A 22,355-nucleotide genomic window follows, 5' to 3' on the forward strand; every position below is an offset into this window, starting at 1 on the left:
AAACGAGCGAGCCCATCCAGACTCGCCCAAAGAGCGGCCGCCAGCACACAGGCAGCAGCAGCAGCAGCAACTCGCTTGTGACACGCCCGCTGCAGAGCCAGGGAGGCAGGAGGAGAACACACACGGAGGGAGGAGTTTGAAGGAGAGGGGGGTTTCCTGCTGTTATGGAGGAAATTACTGTTCAAAACTATTGTTTAGATGTCTGACGTCTTACTGATGCCAAAAATGAATGGTTGAAGTGACTGTTCTATCGAATTTCACAAAAAGGCATTTATCTCAGCTTAAATTTTCAGACGCTGAAACCATGCTGTATTCAAGTGCTAATGCCTACATAACTACTAACTCTACAAACTAACTCTTTTAGACAGAGAAAGCACACATTCTATTAGTTCTTTTGAGATATTTTGTGTTCACAAAATCTTAGCAGAAAATAATCCTCGGCTGTTGAAAGATGAGCCAGAATCCTCAAAAAAAACCATTGGCAGAAGCTACAAAACTAAAACTGCTAAAAAACGGCTGGCAGTGAATGTGTTAAGATGATTCATATCTAGGCTACTCCTGCATTTTGCAGCTGCAACTGTGTTGCTTTTGGCCTGTATGATGTGATTGAACTTCATATTTCCAGCATCATTATATGAAATATGGAGATATGCGCTCTAGCCTATATAGGCTATGTGACCACAAAATAGGCTATTTTTTATAAATGAAATCTATGCCCGCACGTACCGTGTCGATTCAGTTCAGAAGCATTTTTTAATTTTATTATCATTCTTTTTTTTATTGATTAGCCTATAGGAATTATTCAATCAAATAATAATGATCTCATGATGTGTTTAGTCGCACAGTGCGACTAAACACATCATGAGATCATTATTATTCATTGAGCCTAAATGGTCTATACATACGGATTTTGGACTGAGATAGATTACACATTGCTTCCACAAAAGACTGTAGATAGAGAGCTGTAGATAGCCTACGAAACCGCTCTTCAAAGAAATTACTGGTGTGGATAAAAGTGGTCACTTTAGACATCTTTAGTCATTCGGGAACAGTAATAATATCCAACGCAGATTTTTATTTGCGGTTTCAATGAACGAGGAAATAGGCGTGTCTGGCGCTGTAGGAGTTGGAGCAGTCCATATTGCACTGTGATTGGCAGTTGTTAAAAACCACGCCTCTTTTGCGGGCACGAGCTCCAGTGCACGGGCATTTTCATGTGCACGAGCTGTCAGCTAGATTAGAAAAACCTGGTTCGCGTTAACGAGTGCCAATCGACGTTCGTAGTACAAGTTAACTACAATCGAGCTGATCTGGTTTAGACAAACCAGATCAAGGGACAGATCCTGGATCTTCTTATCCAACATTCGTAGTACAGGCAGCAGGTCCGTTAACAACAACAACGTCAACATGGCCGACACCATCAGGTCAGTTAACAACAACATTAACATCACCAACACCATCATGTCAGGTCAGTTAACAACAACCTCAACATGACCGACACCATCATGTCAGGTTAGTTAACAACAACAACCTCAACAGCACCGACACCATCATGTCAGGTCAGTTAACAACAACCTCAACATCACCAACACCATCATGTACCCTATACTACGAAGCTATCTTAACAGACCCGCGATCTGTCACTTTGATCTGGTTTGACTGAACAGGATCAATCTATCTAGTTTAAGGATACTACGACGCTGGTTTTCTACTCGATAACTGAAGCTGGGATCTGCCTGTGCACGTGCACATTTTTCGCTCGTGCACAGGCGCGCATCCACGTGAAAGAGGTGTGCTAGCCAATCACATTATGAACAGCTGAGTTGATCCACGCCTACACCCATTTCCACACCCATTTCCTCGTTCAATGAAAGAGCAGTGTGATCAGAGTTTTAGCGGATATTTAATGTTTCCGCGATTTAATGTCAGAATGAAAATCTGCGTTGGATATAGTCTGCTGAAGGACTGTCTAAAGCAGCAGCTTGTATTCACATCAGTCATTTGATTTACTTTGATCAGCGATTTCTGTCTCCTACAGCAGCAACAAATGTAAATGTGTAATCTCAGTCTCTACATTTCCACAATCTGTAAGCCTATTTAGACCATAGATTTAGAAACGCATGCTCAATGAATAATGATCTCTATCACTCATTATGTGTGTGGTTGCACTGATCGAATAATTCATATATAAAATAGCCTAGTATAAAGCCTAATAGCCTAATATAAAAGAGAAAACTGCTGAACTGAATTGAGATGATGCGGGCATAGTTTTCATTGATAAAAACTAGCCTATTTTTGCTCATATATTGGCATACAGCCTACAGGACACAGTTCCAGCTGAAACATGCAAGAGTAGCCTGCATATTTAGTATTGGGGCTATCCCATATTTATCCCATATCTATATTATATGTATAGGCTTTTCTGGCATGTAGGAGAATATCACCCTCACTCCATTTGAGGCTCCGTTCATGATATGCGCTGCGGTGATTAATAGTGATCATATTTCTCCACGCATCGTTCAGCTGTTAAGACATAAAGTGGTAAGTAGGCTTAATTTAATTATAGCCTACAGAGCCACGAATGTTTTTCTTGTTCTATTCTCAGTTGACTGCAATCTATTTTTCATATGGCGATCTTATATGAATGGTGAGTGACTCCAGAGATGTGGGTCTGTCATGGATTTTGATCTTATCCTCTGAAGCTAACCTGGTCGGGACCAGGTTAGCTTTGCAGCGTGAGTTGCCATGGTGATTAGAAGTTAACTTGCTTTGTAGTACGGCTAAACCAGGTTCAAACTCAAACTTACTCGGATAAGGCATTAATCTAGCTACGTAGTACAGGCCCCAGGTCAGTTAACTCATTTTCTGCCAGGGTCATTTCGGTCTGTGTGCTCCCAGTGCCAGGATTTTGAGCATATTTCCTGATCTTCCAGGACCCACAGAATATTCTGTGCTAGGAATAAAATTACACAACATATCTCACAATAAAGCAGAGACTCTCTTCTTACCCCTTGTAAAAAACTGAAACTCTACCATGTTTCCTTGTTTAGTTACAAGCAGTGGAAGTTAGCTTGTTTTCACTAAAAATGCCCTCATTGGGAGAGAAATAGGAGAAAAAGAGGTTTTTAGTGAAGGACACCGTTTCAAGCAGAACTCTCTTTTGAGCCTTTTATTTTTTGCCTCAGTGACACATCAGACATATACAGTATTTGTTTTCCCAAATAAATAAATAAAAAAAATAAAATAAGAGAATGTATTTGAGGGAGCTGTGTCGGTCCATCCCGCCCAGTGAGCGGCTACAGAGAGAGAGAGAGAGAGAGTCTGGCCCCTGGGGTTTCTTGACAGATGAGGCTTGGCCGCAGCCTCCTTGCTACAGTATTGTCAGTAAAATGGAAGAACCTCAGAATAAGTTGGAACCTATTTCGAGACATGGTCTTTCCGAAATAGGTGGTGTAGGACTACACACAGGACTGGGACTAGGACTGGACTGCGCCTCCATCGACTCAGAGTCTGAAAACACAAAATATCAAAGTATGATAAATATGTGCACAAAATCAAATAAATAATTTACTTTTACAGTTGCCATGTGGATTTTTAGCTTAGCTTGATAAAAGCATAAACAAATGGAACGAACCCTTATGTGGTCACACTCACACACTCTCTCTCTCTCTCACACACACACACACACACACACACACACACACACACAGGAATAACGAGTGCTGTAACGTTACCTGCTGTCACGTTACCTCTCATAACTAACGTTAGCACAGAAGATCACACAATAGCTACGTTAGTGCTGTAAACTTTGAAATGTTTATGTGACACAGACGGCTGTGTGTGATCATTTCATCTCAAACGCGATACAAAAAATAGGCTACTTTTTACCATTGTCATCGCTCTCTCCAAGTGGCACCCATTTCTCCGATTCATCTGTGTCAGACGGATCAGAACGCTGTGAAGGGGAGCCTTCGTCGCCCTGGCGCTCCGTCGTGGAGCAACAACAAAAACGCCGGCGTCTTCCTCACCATCGTCGCCATCCGAGAACTCTGGGTCGGACTCTGTTTCGACCACAGGCTCCACCCATAAATACTAAACTAGCGGGTTCCTTTTATCAGTTTGACTTGAAACAATGTCACAGGCTGGGAAAGTGTCTGATGTAATGTAAACATCCAAAACATGAAAGTACGTCCGAGTACGTCCTTGGCACAGAACGCCATTGTTAAAAGTACGTCCGGGTACGTCCTTGGCAGAGAATGAGTTAACAACAACCTCAACATGGCCGACACCATCGTGTCAGGTCAGTTAACAACAACCTCAACATCACCGACACCATCGTGTGAGGTCAGTTAAAACAACCTCAATATCACCGACAGCATCATGTCCAGTCAGTTAACAACAACCTCAACAGCAGCTGCCCAATGAATATAGCGCCACCCATTTCCAGCCTTAGTTCATTGTTATGCATCTCTCTTAGCCGGGTTGACGCGGGTCCGATCTGAATTTTCTCGTGACTGTGTTGACTGACTTAGTGTGCTGTGCATTGACAAACGAATGGTTGAGCATGGGTCCGTCAAGTAGGCCTGTGCGACCCTGCTCATTGATCTGAGAGCATTATTCGTTTATGGTCAGCAGCCAATCAGAGGACCAATGAGTTTTCTTTTCTTCTCTGGCATCAAGCTGGATTAGCTCTCTCCATCCTCGCCACAGCAAATGTCAGAGAAGTGATCCAGAGGAGCTTCATGAAGTGATGAAATAGCTTCTCTCCCTGCTGTGTGACACACACACATGCACGCGCACACACACGCACACACACACACACACACACACACACACACGCACACGCATGCACGCGCACACACACGAACCCACAGAAGCTCTCTCTGGGCCGGCTCTGTTTGAAAAGGGGACGAGTGTGGCCCACTGGCTGGTCCCGTTATGAACGCAGCTCTCTCCACGGACCTGGGCCCTCGTTAATTGATGGCGTGAAGAGTGGAGAGCAGCGCCGCGTGGGAAGACGAGTGGGCCCGTTATCACTCCAGCACAGAGCCTGCAGTGCAGGGTGGCCTGCCCAATACAAAGTATGCAGGCCAGAACCCCGTCTGGGAAGAAGAATAAGAAAGAGAGGAGAGATGCATCCCCGCATCCTACCGCTATGCAGAAATGAAGCCAAAACATCTGGGTTCAGCCAGCTGCCATCTTCCTTGTTTGACATCATTTGCAACTGGAGTCTGCGCAGTATAGTCAAAGCATATAGTCACAGCTGTCAATCAGCCCTTTTTATATTGTCAAATAAGTACCGTACTTTCCGCACTATAAGGCGCACCTGAATATAAGCCGCAGCAGCTAAATTGCATGTTTGTTACATATATAAGCCGCACCGGACTATAAGCCGCAGGTGTTTTAATGTCTTATCAGCGGAGACCGTTTTGAGTCCTTACCCTCATCGTCGTAACACAGCCAGTTCTCCATCTTTTGAAGCATGATGTTAGATTACAACGAGCTAGTTGTGTGGCTTAGCCTTCCAAAATGTTGCCGTTAATTTTTTAGAATGTAATACATAGAATTGGGAACGTTACATTCAATTTCATTCAGACTGTCTTTCTGGCTCAATCGCCGCCATTTTTCCCCTGGAGCGAGGGAGGGTGGGAGGAGGGAGGGTGTTTTACAGTAGTGGCTGAGAGAGCGTAGAGGCACAGTGCTCCAATCAGGTCGCGAGGCACATTTTTTGCAACATCATCCAATCAGGGTCTGTCTGTCTTGCTCTCGTTCTGTCTCTTGTACCAAAATCCATAGATTTAGGAGGTCCCCTAGTGGCCGTTAGCTGTAAAAATCCATAGATAAGCCACACCGTTATATAAGCCGCAGGGACGAAAAATGGGGGAAAAGCCGCGGCTTATAGTCCGAAATTTACGGTAATTAAAAACAAGAAAAATGAGCACTTGAACATAGGTCAGCGTGATAAGATCTAAAATGACAGAAACCATCTTTGCGGAAGGTTGATCTGACGTGTACTTAGATTTTTTAGTTTGGCTCATGTCCCATCCGATAACATGGAGGGGGTGGGATTTAAGACCTATAGTGCAGCCAGCCACAAGGAGGTGACCGAGATGTTTTGGCGTCACTTTTGAGGAGCTGTCATGACGTAAATATTTGTATACAGTTTATGGTGGCTGGGCAGGGTCTTTATCGTCAAAGGCTAAAAGCCGCTAGTGTAATGTAGTGTTATTTACGTGCCATGCTAATGGAAGCCAAATATAGCTAACTGTTAACGCGGAAACGCGAAACTGGAAATAACAATGAGAAAACAAACAACAAACGGATGACAGAGCTCCAGAGGGTTTGCTGACAGGAGGTTTGTGTTTTCAGATATTCTGCTGGACGACGGCTACGAGGGAAACCTGCGCAAAGAGGGCCGCAGTGTGCGCATCGTCGTCTCCGTCAACAGCGGGTCAAATAGGACCAAGGTAAACGATCTCACATCATTTCCTCTTCAGATTCTCCTTTTGCTGTCTGAGCACACAGATAAAATACTAGGGGCCCTATCTTCCCCCTGGCCTTAAAATAGCGCTTAACGCCAGGCGCAGCGCTATTAGTGGGCATGGTCAGGCGCAGTCCCTAATTTCCCCTCGGCGCTAAACCCGGCGTTAACCATTTAACCGCGCCTTTTAGGCTGTGGCCATTGGTGAACTGCAGTTACGCAATAACATTATTCCTTTCCAAGCTCCGATCCACTCGATCCAGTCCAGGTTGCGGCTGCATGCTGTCATCTCTTCATGCCAATTTGGATATCTCAGCACATCACAGATCATAGCCTGAATAAAACAATTCAACCTACAGCCAGGCAAATACAGATCTGTTCAGCAGGGCTGATGCGGTCTCCCTATAGCCTACAATATAGACGGTTTTAACTTGACAATAAAAACATTCTAAATTGAACCCCCGCTCACTTCCTGTTGCAGTGTGTGCTATGGACATAAAAGAAAAAAAAACATTCAAGTGCAGGACTGACCATTCCGTGAAAACCGTCTATACAGCTGAGCGGCGAAAACAAAAGTAACGATGTCGAGTGAATAGTAGTTAATAGCAGTTTGCCGAATGCTGAGAAAAAGGAAGTGCTGTGGGGTTGTGCTCTGGTGAAAACCGTCTATAGAACGTTAACTATCGGTGACATCCCTGATACCATCCAATTCCATGATCTTTATGTTGTAAACACATGACTTTCACAATAGTGAACAAGCACCCCCACTCGGCTCATTCAGGACAGGCTTAGTTTTATAACTTGCTGCTCCTGCAGATCACACCACAGGCTAAATGATGCGACATAAATATACATTATGTAAAGTCATGGTATAAATGTGTTTTTATTGAAAAAGTATGTGTCAAGTAAGCTAAGTCTTGTTGGAGCGGACATCGCAGTACAACCGTGTTATGGTTGTCACTCGACTATACCACATTGTATTTGCGACGGATATATATACGGCCATGGATTACATGTATGTTTCACGTGTTTTGATTTTTATGTTTTATTTTGTCCAATATTGAAATGTTCTAGAATTGCATGTTGTGGTAACATAAATATTATTTCTATCTACCATTTAGCCTACTTAGGCTGATTTGGTTGCTTTTTCTTGTCGAAATGTATTAAGCCTCAATGCATGCTGGGAGATGCACATGTGTGTGGCATTTCGTAGGGGAGTCTTCACACTGAATAAGGCCTGGTTTTGAAAAGCGCGAAGCGCTTAATTAACGCCAGTTGGGACGATAGCGTTAAAGACTTTGCACACAGAGTCCGTTTTTTCGTCCGAATTTGACGCACGGAAAAAAAAAGAATACGACCTCATTTGTGTCAATCATCATTGACACACCGAGTCCGACAATTACGTCCGTCATTTAAGTTTTCGGACGAGGTTCGATTTTCTGCGTTTTTCTGCATCCATGAAAAGCGTGTGTAAGTGTGTGTGTGTATGGAGGGGCGCGCGGGGGGGGGGGTGGAGAGAGAGTCACACAGACACACTGCCAGTTGTGGATCAATAGGATCACGGTAGTTTTCTTTTCGTTGCGAATCTTCGCAACCAATATTGGATAATTAACGCATCGGACTGTGTGCAAGGTATCTGTGCGTGATGTGTTTTTTTCGGATGACGGATTAAAAAAACGCAGCGAACAATTCGGACTCTGTGTGCAAGGACCTTTAGGCTGGTATTTAAGGCCGAAACGCCCATTCTGGCATATTCTGGCACTGGGCCACGCCTCTTCAGCGTAAAGCGCATTTCAGGGCCTAAAAACGGGATGCTATCTTCCTGAGTCAGGCGCAATGCGTGTTTTTTTGCATTTAACGCCAGTTTGGCGCCTAAGGCCAGGGGGAAGATAGAGCCCTAGGGGTGTAAATCACAAGTTTCATCAATATTATATTGATTCTTTGGACAACGATACGATCTTTGTTGATATCACAAAGTCTGCCACGATAACATTTAGATTAAATTCAATTCAGGGGTCTGCGGTCGACATGAGACAATATCATATGCCCATTTAACACATCAGTGTTACATTTATATCAACTCACAAAAAGCAACTAAAATATGATTTGACAATTTTATTTCTGAGCTCTTCCAGACATTTAAATGAAAAACAATCTATTCTTTTGAATAAAAAATGAATAAAAAATAGCCCGCCTGCTGTTACTATAATAAGGCGACCAGAAGTGGTGCGCGGCGCATGCACAGCTGAGCGGACAAGGCCACCGCGAGGTCACGCAGCGGCCAAGCTGTGCCTGCGAGCCTCGAGGGCAAACCAACGAGACACACTAAAAATGAGCGCTGCCAGTTCAGCGGGCGAGCCAGCGAGGGACGCTAGAAAGTTTGTGTGCTCAATTTCTAGTTAATATGATACGATGTCAATCGATGCAACGATAGATCGTTACACCCCTAGTAAATACACTCTTGTTATTTCATGTATTTAATGTAGTCTGACTTTATTCTCCTCTTTTAATTAATCTGGCATTTCTTCAGGGGAAGCACATCCACGAATACCTGATTGGCTCCATAGGTGTGAGTGGGAAAACGAAGTGGGACGTCCTGGACGGAGTCATCAGACGCCTCTTCAAGGTAAACTCACCATCATCTACAGCTGTATCTCTGCTGCTGCAATTCATTTTGGCCACATAACCTAAATATGTTATGGTTGTAGGATGCTGTAAATAAGGACATCAAACACCCAAATGGTGAAGTGTATTTGCATTTTATCAAACTGAAGAATAAAAGAACCAGACGCTCATTAATCCCAAATGTAATTTGATTGCTTAATTTTCAAACGTACATAATTTAATATTCTGCACTGATGGACTTTTTATTTCATTGTTTCAAGCTGTTGTTCCCTCCCTGGTCGTATCAGCAGATGTTCGTCTGTATGGTTTATGATTTGGTGATTTGTGTTTTCATTTCAAATCCTGCCTGTAATGTAAACTTCCTTTAGGGGGCAATAGTTTTGAGTTACAGTGATTTATTTTTCCGTGTGTCACTTTGCTGATCAGCACGGTTGTGTTTTGGGAAGAAACAATGTCGAAAACAGGAGAGGAAAACTTGCACTGGCAGTAGACTGTGTCACAGCCACAAGCCGTCAGAAGACATCACAAGGTTTCTGATGCACACATTCAGTGGAATTAAATACCTTGAGCTAAAGACAGAAGAAGAAGAAGAAGACGAAGACGAAGACGAAGAAGAAGAAGAAGAAGAAGAAGAAGAAGAAGAAGAAGAAGAAGAATGCAAGAAAAACAATGTTTCAGTTGACTGCATCATCAGTCGGTTTGCGGATAGCCGTAGGTGCCATTGAGATGAAGCAAGTGTTTTATGTTTTCATACATTGGTGACATTGTTATAGCATTTGACTGACTTTGTGTCTTTTGACGCATGTGGTTAACATTTTGAGTATCATTAAGTTCTTTTGCACGGGTGGTATAGTGTTATGAGAAATTGTTTTACTGTTTTGGGAATTGCACTCAGAGTTTTGAGAATAAGATTAGAGTTTCAGGAAATGCATCTCAGGGATTGAGGAAAAACTCTAAGTACAATTGTAGCGCCCCCATCAGGTCTATCAGTGTAATTCTTCAAATGTCAGGACAATTATTTCTTTCTCCAAGTCTTATCAAAGTGGGACCAGTGGGCTGTATTATCCAGTTTGAGTTAAATACTTTGACCTTTAATGATAGCTCCCTCGTTAGGGGCATTTTGTGAACACTGCAAAACAGTGCAACACTGCTTCATCCCTCCACGTTTCATAAACATCAGTAATCATAATCTGTGATGTGTTCGCCGATTTCATCACATGGGAGAAAACATCATTTTCCAAAATCGTGATCATTAATTATGCGTTACTCCCCCCCTCCCCATCCCCGATCAGGAGTACGTGTTCCGGGTGGACCCCCTGAGCAGCCTGGGTCTGAGCTCAGACAGCATCGTGTGCTACAGGATGGGCGAGGTGGTGCGCGCCCACGCCTCCCAAACGCCCGAGCTGCTGCCCTGCGGCTACCTGGTGGGAGACAACAACGTCATCAAGGTCAACCTCAGAGGTACACACCCCACTCACATGTCAGAGGATGGGGGGGGGGGGGGGGGGTCAAAAACAATTGACTCACAATTGATTCACTGTTCATACTGTAAGCCGGCCTTGGGGCAAAATGGATACATTTCACAGTGTAATGCTGCCTACCTCCCTCCTGCCAGGTGTGAAGGAGAACAGTATAGACTAATGCTGCCTACCTCCCTCCTGCCAGGTGTGAAGGAGAACAGTATAGACTAATGCTGCCTACCTCCCTCCTGCCAGGTGTGAAGGAGAACAGTATAGACTAATGCTGCCTACCTCCCTCCTGCCAGGTGTGAAGGAGAACAGTATAGAGACTAATGCTGCCTACCTCCCTCCTGCCAGGTGTGAAGGAGAACAGTATAGACTAATGCTGCCTACCTCCCTCCTGCCAGGTGTGAAGGAGAACAGTATAGACTAATGCTGCCTACCTCCCTCCTGCCAGGTGTGAAGGAGAACAGTATAGACTAATGCTGCCTATCTCCCTCCTGCCAGGTGTGAAGGAGAACAGTATAGACTAATGCTCCCTACCTCCCTCCTGCCAGGTGTGAAGGAGAACAGTATTCACCTTATTCACCACGCCCACTTTTTCTCTCTTCCGCGTTCGACTCAACGTATTTGTTCTTCCGGTTCAGCGCTAGTTGGCGGCCATTTTCAAAATAAAACGTCAGTATGAATGAAGTTTGACAACATTCAGAATTAAGCTACACTGCGGCCAACTTCAGTTACATGTTCATAACGTTACTGCTGCGAGGAGCCGATGGCTGTACCCAGTCGGCATTTAACGTTAGTTACAAAAGAACGTCGACAGTGTTTTCTCACTGCCAGTAGTAGGGTTTGACAGATAGCTAGTCCGACCGGTGTCAGCACAGTCAGCGCTCCCGGTCCTCGCTGCTCGTTAAGGATTTCCAATAGGCGTTATTCTGATAAACGGGTCACATATATGTTACGTTCTCACCCGACAAATATTAAAACTTTAAAACAGTTTTTTTTTTTTTGCTTGAAAACGGCTTTTTGGCAAGTCTAAATGACTGCGGTAGGCGTACTCTACTTCCTTGTTTAAAACCGGAAAGACGGTTACGAAATGACGTCATGCAGAAGCGTCCTTGTAATGGCAAAGAATAAGGTGAATAGACTAATGCTGCCTACCTCCCTCCTGCCAGGTGTGAAGGAGAACAGTATAGACTAATGCTGCCTACCTCCCTCCTGCCAGGTGTGAAGGAGAACAGTATAGACTAATGCTGCCTACCTCCCTCCTGCCAGGTGTGAAGGAGAACAGTATAGACTAATGCTGCCTACCTCCCTCCTGCCAGGTGTGAAGGAGAACAGTATAGACTAATGCTGCCTACCTCCCTCCTGCCAGGTGTGAAGGAGAACAGTATAGACTAATGCTGCCTACCTCCCTCCTGCCAGGTGTGAAGGAGAACAGTATAGACTAATGCTGCCTACCTCCCTCCTGCCAGGTGTGAAGGAGAACAGTATAGACTAATGCTGCCTAGCTCCCTCCTGCCAGGTGTGAAGGAGAACAGTATAGACTAATGCTGCCTAGCTCCCTCCTGCCAGGTGTGAAGGAGAACAGTATAGACTAATGCTCCCTACCTCCCTCCTGCCAGGTGTGAAGGAGAACAGTATAGACTAATGCTGCCTACCTCCCTCCTGCCAGGTGTGAAGGAGAACAGTATAGACTAATGCTGCCTACCTCCCTCCTGCCAGGTGTGAAGGAGAACGTAAGGTTACTTGACGTAACCCCGGTTCTATGAATCTCGAGTGAGGTGTCTCACCTATGGGGGAACGCCCTCGCGTGACCGACTTATGGAAGCTCCAATTGCACCACGTCTGCCAACCGGCAGACCAATCACCTTACAGGTGATACGGGACGGGCCGGCCCTCTATATTAGGCCGCGGAAGTCGCCCGGAACTTCATTCCATAAGGCTCTCTTCCACGTACCACAACTTTCGCAAGAAGGGCAGAGTTGTGAGACACCTCACTCGAGATTCATAGAACCGGGGTTACGTCAAGTAACCTTACGTTCTATTTCATCTCTCATTCGGTGTCTCACCTATGGGAGATATGGCCCACTCCCGGATTGCATGCTCCGAAGCCCACCTGACCATAACCTGTGACAGGTTGAATCCCCGATCCCAACCTGTGGACTTCAGCACACAATTAGCCAGACCCCACACTCAGGACTGAATGAGCCACCGAAGGCTCAGTGACGTCCAGGCGGTAGAACCGCATGAAAGTATGTGGGGATGCCCAGCTGGCGGCAGCACATATGTCCCTCACAGCGACACCTTGAAAAAGGGCCCATGAGGTGGCCATGCCTCTGGTGGAATGGGCCCGCAGGCCCTCAGGAGGTCTCAGTCCACGGCTCTCGTAAGCCAGGACGATGGCCTCCACCACCCAGTGTGATAGACGCTGGCACGTCAGGGGCCCCCCCTTACGCGGGGGCCCCCAGGACACGAAAAGCTGGTTGCTTTTCCTGTATTCCCTAGACCTGTCCACATAGAAGCGCAACGCTCTGACTGGACAAAGCAGGTTAAGCCGAGCCTCCTCCTCCCCTGTGAAAGGTGGAGGATGGAAAGCCTGTAGCTCCAGCGTGGCACAGCTATACGCCGAGTCTCTAACCTTAGGCACGAAGGCCGGGTTAGGGCGCAGCACTACCTTCCCCCAGTCCGGGGTGAAGCGTAAGCAAGACTCATGCACGGATAGCGCGTGCAACTCACTTATCCGCTTCGTTGAAGTTAACGCCAGCAGAAGGATAGTCTTAAGAGAGAGGAGCCTTAACCCCACACTCTCCAAAGGTTCAAAGGGCCGGCTAGAGAGTGCCTCCAATATGGTAGGCAAATCCCAAGAAGGAACCAAACGCTTACGCACTGGTTGTAAGTAGCGTGCTCCCTTCATAAACTTCTTGACAAGTTTATGCTGTCCAATCGGCATATCTCCTATGCCTAAGTGACAGGCAGAGATAGCGGCCAGATAGACTTTTATGGTGGAGAAAGCTCTGCCCCCATCCTTTAAGTCTTGCAAGAAGCACAGCAGCTCCCGGACAGAACACTGGAACGGAGTAACCGATTTGTCCTCACACCATTTCTCAAATACGCGCCACTTGTTGCCATACAAGGACCGCGTAGAAGGCGCTCTAGCGCTCTGGATAGTTTCGATCACCGCTTGAGGGAGACCCAACTGTTCCAAATTCATCCTTTCACGGGCCAAGCCCATAGAGCCAGCCGCTCGATGTGGGGATGAAACACCTGCCCGTCTGCTTGGGACACTAAGTCCCTGCGTAACGGCAGAGGCCATGGCTGCCCTCGGAGGAGACGTATCAACTCCGGTATCCAGGGTCTGCTCGGCCAATATGGGGTTATCAGTATCAGTGATAGCCGCTGCTCTCTCACCCGGAGCAACACCGGGGAGATGAGACTGATCGGGGGGAAAGCATACAGCAACACGTCTGGCCACTGCTGGGCCAGCGCGTCTATCCCCAGTGACGCACCCCCGCCTCTCATGGAAAAGAACAGCGGACATTGTGCGTTTTCTTTCGATGCGAAGAGATCTACGGATGCCTGACCGAATCTCTCCCATATCTGGTGGCATACCTGGGGGTTGAGTCTCCACTCTCCGTAGAGGAGATTTCCCCTGGAGAGCAGATCCGCCCCGGTGTTCTGGACACCCGGGAGGTGAATCGCTCGCAGTGATAACAGGTGCTCGCTGCTCCACATGATCAGGCTCTGGGCCAGCGTGTGCAACTTCAGGGAGCGAGTGCCCCCTTGCCTGTTTATGTATGCCACCGTTGTCGTGTTGTCTGACCTGACTAACACATGACACTTCCCCAAGAAGGGGAGGAACCGTTTCAGGGCTAGGAAGACCGCTGACAGTTCCAAGAAATTTATGTGAGCTAGACGGAGTTCGGGGGGCCATGTCCCATTGACGGCCCTGCCCTCGAACACTCCCCCCCACCCTGTGAGTGAGGCGTCTGTCGTCACAGTCTTTCTCAACACAATCGTCCCCATGGGGACACCGGCGGTAAACACCTCCGGGTCCCGCCATGGACGAAGGGCCGTGAGGCACTCCGGGGAAACCTCCACTAGTCGCCTCAGGTGATGACGCACGTTTAGGCGTAGTGAGGACACCCACCTCTGGAGAGCTCTCATTTTCAGTAAACCCTGAGGCACTACTGAAATGACTGATGCCATGAGCCCCGTCATGCGGAGGCAGACCCGTAATGAAACTGGGCTCCTCCGGTGAAACAGAGCCAGGTGCTGGCGAAAAATTTCCACTCGTGCTTGTGACAGGAAAGCTCGAAACAAAACAGTGTTTAGCTCGAGTCCTAAATACACAATATTTTGAGTGGGAGACAACACGCTCTTTGCGTGATTGACACTGAACCCCAAGCTGTTTAGCCTGTTCATAAGTGTCTGAGTGTCTCTCTCCGATTCCTCTTTGCTTGGTGCGCATAGCAGGAAATCGTCTAGATAGGCCAGCACCCTGATGCCCTTGGCTCGCATCGGGTTCAAGGCTGCCTCCACACATTTGCTGAACACTCTGGGAGCTAGTGATAGCCCAAACGGTAGAGTCTGAAATTCGTAGGCTATGCCTCTGAAGGCGAACCTCAGAAATTTCCTGTGACCCGGGCAGATGCTTATGTGGAAATAAGCGTCCTGCAAATCGACTGACGTGAACCAGTCGCCCCGTTGAATCGAGCGGAACAGCACGTTGTGCGTGAGCATCCTGAACTTGTACTTTCGGAGGTGCAAGTTGAGGATACGCAAATCCAGGATAGGACGTAGCGAGCCTCCTTTCTTTGGGATGAGAAAATAACGGGAGTAAAACCCTGTATTTCTCTCCCCCTCCGGTACAATTCGCACTGCGCCCTTGTCTAGGAGAGACGAGATTTCGTCCTCTAGAGCCTGGGCCGCCTCCCCTGTCACCTCCGAGGCTTGCACTCCATTGAAGGAGGGCGGTTTCATCGCAAACTGGAGCCTGTAACCCTTTGTGACAGTGGTCAGAACCCAGGGATGAACCGCGCACGCGCGCCACGCCTCTGCCATGACAGCAAGAGGACCGGGCGGGCTGAAGCCCAGAGACGGAACGACTGTGCCATCTGGCGGCCACAGGTCGCTCCCCACTTTTTCTTTTTGACAGTTTTTGTTCCACTGCGCCCTCGGCCTTATTGGGGGGCCTGGATGCGTCAGTGGTTTCAGTTTTATTTCTGTGAAACTGTGAAAAGTGCTTTGTGACACTGTACCGGTGTCACGACAGCGGTCGTGGGGCTGATCTCGGGGGGCGACGAGACGGCCTACAGAGAGGAGGTGGGGGTACTGGAACAATGGTGCCAGGACAACCACCTCTCCCTGAACGTCTCCAAGACCAAGGAGATCATTGTAGACTACAGGAGAGGGGGGGGCGCACACCCCCCAATCACCATCAACGGCACAGTGGTGGAAAGGGTGGACAGCTTCAAGTACCTGGGAGTCAACATCCACCAGGACCTGACCTGGGCTGGCCACACCGCCACTGTTGTCAAAAAGGCCCAACAGCGACTACACGGACTCAGGCGCCTGAAGAAATTCGGGCTGAGGAAAGAAATCCTCGGGGACTTCTACAGAGGCACCATTGAAAGCCTGCTGACAGGCGGCTTCACCGCCTGGTACGGGAACTGTACCACCATGGACCGCAGAGCGCTACGGAGGGTGAGGCGCGCGGCCCAGCACGTAACAGGAGGTGAACTGCCAGAACTGCACGAACTGTACAACCAGCGGTGCCTCAGGAGGTCCCTGAAGATCATCAAAGACACAAACCATCCCCACAACAGCCTGTTCTCCCTGCTACCCTCAGGGAGGAGATACAGGGTTCCAAAAACACGCACAAATCGCTTGAGGAACAGTTTCTTCCCGCAGGCCACGAGACTCCTTAATATGCACAAATAGTGCAGTAGTCGTATCGTACCGTACTGCAGCTGCTACTATTACGGATGCCTAACGTTTAATTGTAAATTTAAGTGTATGTTTAATAAGGTGCCTAACGTTTAATTGTAAATTTAAGTGTATGTTTAATAAGGTACATGCTATTTGCACATGCATGTATAAAACGTCGAATTTGGAATGTCTGAACACGTCTGCACATGAAACGTATGCACATGACATGTGCACCTATGTGCAATGAATATGCCACTGTCGTATAAGCCACCGACTTGTCTTATTGCTTATAGATGCCTATTTCTTATTGCCTTATTGCTGTCTTATTGCTTATTGATGCCTATTCTTATTGCCTATTACTTATTGCTTGTTGCCTATTTGTACTATGTCGTAAATGGTGTCCACTGCACAAGAATTTCACACGTGGTACTTGTACCATGGAGTGACAATAAAAATCTTGAATCTTGAATCTTGAACCCAACTGAATGGGAAGCACGGGGGGAACATGTGCTTTTGCGTAACTGCAGGAACGGCAGCTTGACCTCGTCGGGCCCTCGAACAGTTCGCCTTGGGACGACTGTAGGCTTGAAACGTCCCTTCTGCGCCTCTTGGAAGGCGGGGAAAGCCAGTCTGTCCCGGGGAGGCTCAGAGCAGGTAACTCCTCTAGTGCTGACCTCTGAGAATCTACCTCCCCTTCCACCACCACCGTTAGGCCGGCCTCTTCTTGCTCACGTCCCGCGGACGGGCAGGACGGCCCGGACCAGAGCTGTTGGTGGCAGCGGCCACGGCAGCGAAGGACTTCTTAGGCCACCTCGCTGTTGAGGCTGTGGGGTGCTCGCCGTCTGGGGTTTAGGTCCCTTTGGATAGCTGCCGCGTCCCTTCTCGGCCACTGCCGCAAATCCCTCGCGGGCAGGGGGTCGCGGGAAGGGGACCACTTTGCGGGGGAGACACAGGTTCAGTGCCTCTCCCTGCTGCTTCCTCATGTCACTCGTTTGTTGCATCGCCGTGACAGCTTCGCCAAACAAACCCCTAGCCTTGGTCGGGTCGTAGGGTGAGTTCATTATGGCCTGTTTGTCCATGTCTGGCAGGCTAGTGAGATTAAGCCAGAGGGCTCTCTCTCCTGCCACTGCCAGGCCCATGACACGGCCGCAGCCCTGCACCGCTCCCCTGGATGCACGGAGGATGAGGTCGGTGACGACACACATCTCCTTCCAGATAGCGATGTCAGGAGTACCCTTATCCAGCATGAGCCCCATGTCTTGGAAGAGCTCAGCTTGGTAGGCTGCTAGCAGGGTGACAACATTGACATTACTCACTGATTGTCCTGCTGATCTGTACACTTTCTGGTACATGGACGCTGTGAAGCGGTCCGCTTTGCCTGGGAGGGCTGGGCTAGCCTTGGCCAAGGTAGCCCGAGAGGGGTTGAGGTGGTGAGCCACAGCCCTCTCTACTGGTGGGGGTTCTGACAGCCCCAAAGCCTCCGCATTCGCCATCTCCAGGTTTGAGTAACCCTTGACAGGCACTCTGTGACGCAGGGGTTGATCCCAAAAACGTCCAACTTCTTTAACGCACGCGGGGACAGCAGGGAGAAGTTGTTTCGTGGCAGCGGGGCGAGAGGGTAGGACTTTACCATCGTAAAGATCTTTCTCCTGGCTCTCGCTCGCCTGCGTGCTAGGCCAGGCGATCTCCAGTCTAGTGGCTGCTCTCTTGCATACCTCATGTATGTCAACATCGTGCAGAGAGGCAGCCTGCTGAATGTCCCCGCTAGCTGCACTGTCCGCCCGTGAGAGCGGGTCAAGTGCACCAAGGGGGGGGAAGCTATCATCATCAGACTCATTGCTGAGCTGATCAATGAGCCCCTCTTCCTCCTCCTGTTCGCCTTCCGACTCGAGGAGGTAGTCATACTGAGATGTCTTCATCTCCCAATCTAGAGGCCTTATGGTCCCCTCCCCCAGCGGCTGTGCTGCAGTGTCAGAAAGACGTGGAGCGGGTTTTGAGGCCGCTGCAATCTTTAGACGCCGCTGCAAGTTTCTGGGGGGCATGGTAATGCAGTCACTGCAGCTACTGGGGTCCATGACAGACTCCTGTGCGTGCTTAATGCCCATGCAAGCGACGCAAACGGGATGTGTATCCCTCTTGCCCAGCGTGTTGCCACACGCGGTAGGGCAGGCACGGGGCCCCGTGTCTATGCCCACCTCTGTACGCTGTTTCTTGGCTCTGCTGCCCGAGGCCTCGGGGAGTGAGCTGGTTGACATGGTCGCCCTTTTTATTTTTATTTTATTTAGCTACGCCCGCAGCTAGCAGTTAGCTCTTGAGTCTTGACACGTCTGAGGCGGCAAGTCACGCTAATATAGACGGGTCCCCTGTGCTGGTGAACCCGACTAGCAGGCAAGCTAAATTAATTTCCCCCTGTTAGCAGCGGCTAGACAGAGGAAAGTTTAGTAAACAACGTTTGGACGAACTGGCACGCTTGCGCTAATGACAGCCGACCAACGTTAATTCAAACTACTAGGTTTATCAACACTTTTTGCAGATAACCGTTCGCTCAATATTCACCCTGGTAGCAGCGGCTAGGCAGGGGAACAACAGCTTTTTTAGACGGTCTAACACGCTTTCGCTAATGTCAGCCGACTAACATTAATACCGAGACCGTATTACAGCACGCTTGCGCTAATACTGCCTATCCAACTCGTTAAGCTGTTTGTAAAAGTCTGCTTTAACTTTCGATGGTTAAGCTAGACACACAGAGACGAACGGGCTTGTCGGCAAAGACTCACCCGGACGTAGATTGACAGTGAAAATACGGCAGCTTATTCCAACAGAATAACACGTCCTTCGACTACCGAGCTGGCTCGTCTGTGGACAGTTGAGTGAAACTCTGATAAGGATACGCTGGTATACTGTAGGAGCAGTGGTCTTCACGGGGAAGAGAGCTTGAATGAAGTTCCGGGCGACTTCCGCGGCCTAATATAGAGGGCCGGCCCGTCCCGTATCACCTGTAAGGTGATTGGTCTGCCGGTTGGCAGACGTGGTGCAATTGGAGCTTCCATAAGTCGGTCACGCGAGGGCGTTCCCCCATAGGTGAGACACCGAATGAGAGATGAAATAGAACAGTATAGACTAATGCTGCCTACCTCCCTCCTGCCAGGTGTGAAGGAGAACAGTATAGACAGCCTGGTGTTCGACACTCTCATCCCCAAGCCCATGGTGCAGCGCTACCTCAACCTGCTGATGGAGCACCGCCGCATCATCCTGTCGGGCCCCAGCGGCACCGGAAAGTCCTTCCTGGCCGCCAAGCTGGCCGAGTACATGGTGTCCAAGATGGGCCGCGAGGTGACGGAGCGCACCGTGGCCAGCTTCAACGTGGATCACAAGTCCAGCAAGGTGAGGAGGAGCTGGAGGTCAGGCCATGCCAAAATGAGGTTCTGATCCGACTCACAAAATTTGCATATAATTGCAGACTGGGGTATTGGCCTTGGCGGAGGTCTGCGTTCTCCGATTGCACTTCTAGTTTTAATTGTATTTAATCTTTAATAGAGAGCCGCAGGAACGAGTCCAGAAATCATCGATGCTAACACTCCTGGTTCTTCACTGTTTTCGCCTATGGGATTTTTGAATGGGTTTTTGGTGCGATGCTTCTAATAAGGTCTCTGGGCAACGCAAGCTTAATCAAACGCGAACCAGTGTTTAGTAATATCATCTTCACACATGAGGACCACTTTTATGAGTTTTGAAGCTTTTATGTGCCGTTAAAAGGGCGGCTAGCTAGCAAACGGCTAAATGAGACTACACTGTTGAGTCGACGGGGATATTATACATCAATAACGTCATCACTTCAAAGGAAGAACACGGAAATTATCTTTCCCTCACCTGGTTCAGCCCATTCAGCCCGGGGTAATCAGTGCACAGCAGTGCACACAATCAACAACAGTCCAGGTTGAGTGCTGACGTGACGGGGAAGCTTATGCGACACTGTGTGTAGTTCTGGATTAGCTTAGCACGAGCTTTTTACTTCTAGGGCTCGCATTTATGCTTCAAAACTCATTAAAGTGGTCCTCATGTGTTGCCCAGAGACCTTATTTGAAGCATCGTGGCAAAAACCCATTCAAAAATCCCATAGACAGAAACAGTGAAGAACCAGGAAGTCCGGGACTTCCGCGTTCTGACTACAAAAATACGTCATCCCTGCAGCTCTCTATTAGTTTCATTACTTTGGAATGAAAGCCTAACCCTAACCCTAACAGTTAATGAAGAGAGTAACACACCGGCCTTCTCTAGATCTTTAGATGTTCACCTAATTCAACAGGTGAAATTGTAATTTTAGCTCATTTATCCTTTGTGTTTTGACGGGGACTTTCAAAATTAGACTTTTTTCCTCCTCGTGTGTATAAATGCCTGTATGTGTGGTGGCCCAGGACCTGCGTCAGTACCTGTCCAGCCTGGCGGAGCAGTGTAACTCAGAGGAGACGGACACGGAGCTGCCCACCGTCGTCATCCTGGACAACCTGCACCACATCGGCTCCCTCAGCGACATCTTCAATGGCTTCCTCAACTGCAAGTACCACAAATGGTGAGTCACCATTTAAAGCGGTTACGAGTTAAGTGCCTTGCTCAAGGGTGCGTCAACAGAAGTTGTTGAGAAAAGGGGGTACGTTTTTCCCCCTGAGTGAGTGAGTGAGTGAGTGAGTGAGTGAGTGAGTGAATGAGTGAGTGAGTGGGTGAGTGAGTGAGTGAGTGAGCGTGTTAATATTTTATATTTTTGCGTGTTTGCTCCCTTTGACCCACCTCTCAACACAAGGGATTATCCAGATACTAAATTTGACATGGTGGTTAGCATGCATATTCCAGTATACACCCAAAAAAAAAATCTGTCCGGGAACCATCAGGTTTTATGTTTTAAGGACCTGAAATTGCAGGAGCTGGTCTCATTAAATGTTTTTAAAACAATGGTTAAAGGTAGGGAGGACGGTGAAAGTTGCAAATGTTTTTTTTCTTCATAGTTTAACTTGCTTTTATGAATCACTGAATGTGTGTGTGTACCATGTAGTGTTGTAATGTTATGAGATGTTTGTTGTGGTGTCTGCAACTTGTGTAATTGTATGCTGCTTTTCTTGGCCAGGTCCCTCTTGAAAAAGAGATTCTTAATCTCAATGAGGCTAACCTGGATAAATAAAGGTTAAATAAAAAAATAAAAAAATAAATAAATTAATTAATACTTTGTTGTGCGATCCTCTTCTGGGGTCAAATTTACATGCAGTACTTTTACCATGTATGTTTTACTTTGTTATCAATTCAAATCAAATCAAATCAAATCAAATCAAATCAAATCAGAGGGTGCCCAGCATTATTTCATTTACAATAAGCTAATATAATTAGACAATGTAGAAGAATGACTATTTGATCATAGTTTAATTGTGATCTCTCTACCTACAAATATTCATTTTAACAGTACAAAATATTCTCAGATTTGGGTCTGAGAGACAACATCTCAACAAATGGGGGGTCCTTGATATGACAAATGTTGAGAATCACTGCTGTGTAAAGTATAGTCAGTTAGTATAGGCTTTTACTAACCCTGCTTCTTGCTGTCTTTGTCTCCACCCAGCCCATATGTTATCGGAACCATGAACCAGGGAGTTTCCTCCTCTCCGAACCTCGAGCTACACCACAACTTCAGGTTTGGGACAGACAGACGTTACACTTACCCTGAATGTTATTCATTATTGTATTAGGTCATTTATTCCTCATATTGTTGGTGTAGTTACACAGTAGTATATAGTGTATGTATATATATATATATATATATATACACGTGTTAAATATATATATATATATCAGAATCAGAATCAGTAAAGTCT

At 47.4% G+C, this 22,355-nt stretch overlaps 1 protein-coding gene across 1 annotated transcript in view; it reads left to right on the plus strand.

Moving 5' to 3' along the window:
• The window catches only part of nav3 (neuron navigator 3), a gene marked incomplete at its 5' end in the record, with an annotated part of 744,909 nt that overhangs the window by 708,376 nt on the left and 14,178 nt on the right, over positions 1 to 22,355 (plus strand). Inside the window, 6 exons of the mRNA XM_083631970.1 lie at positions 6,370 to 6,467; positions 9,012 to 9,107; positions 10,399 to 10,567; positions 19,646 to 19,881; positions 20,913 to 21,067; positions 22,103 to 22,174. Coding sequence (XP_083488096.1) covers positions 6,370 to 6,467; positions 9,012 to 9,107; positions 10,399 to 10,567; positions 19,646 to 19,881; positions 20,913 to 21,067; positions 22,103 to 22,174 — 826 coding nt within the window. The remainder of the gene's footprint in view (positions 1 to 6,369; positions 6,468 to 9,011; positions 9,108 to 10,398; positions 10,568 to 19,645; positions 19,882 to 20,912; positions 21,068 to 22,102; positions 22,175 to 22,355) is intronic.

This window comes from Poromitra crassiceps (genome assembly GCF_964638095.1).
Source record: "Poromitra crassiceps genome assembly, chromosome: 2".
NCBI lineage: Eukaryota > Metazoa > Chordata > Actinopteri > Beryciformes > Melamphaidae > Poromitra > Poromitra crassiceps.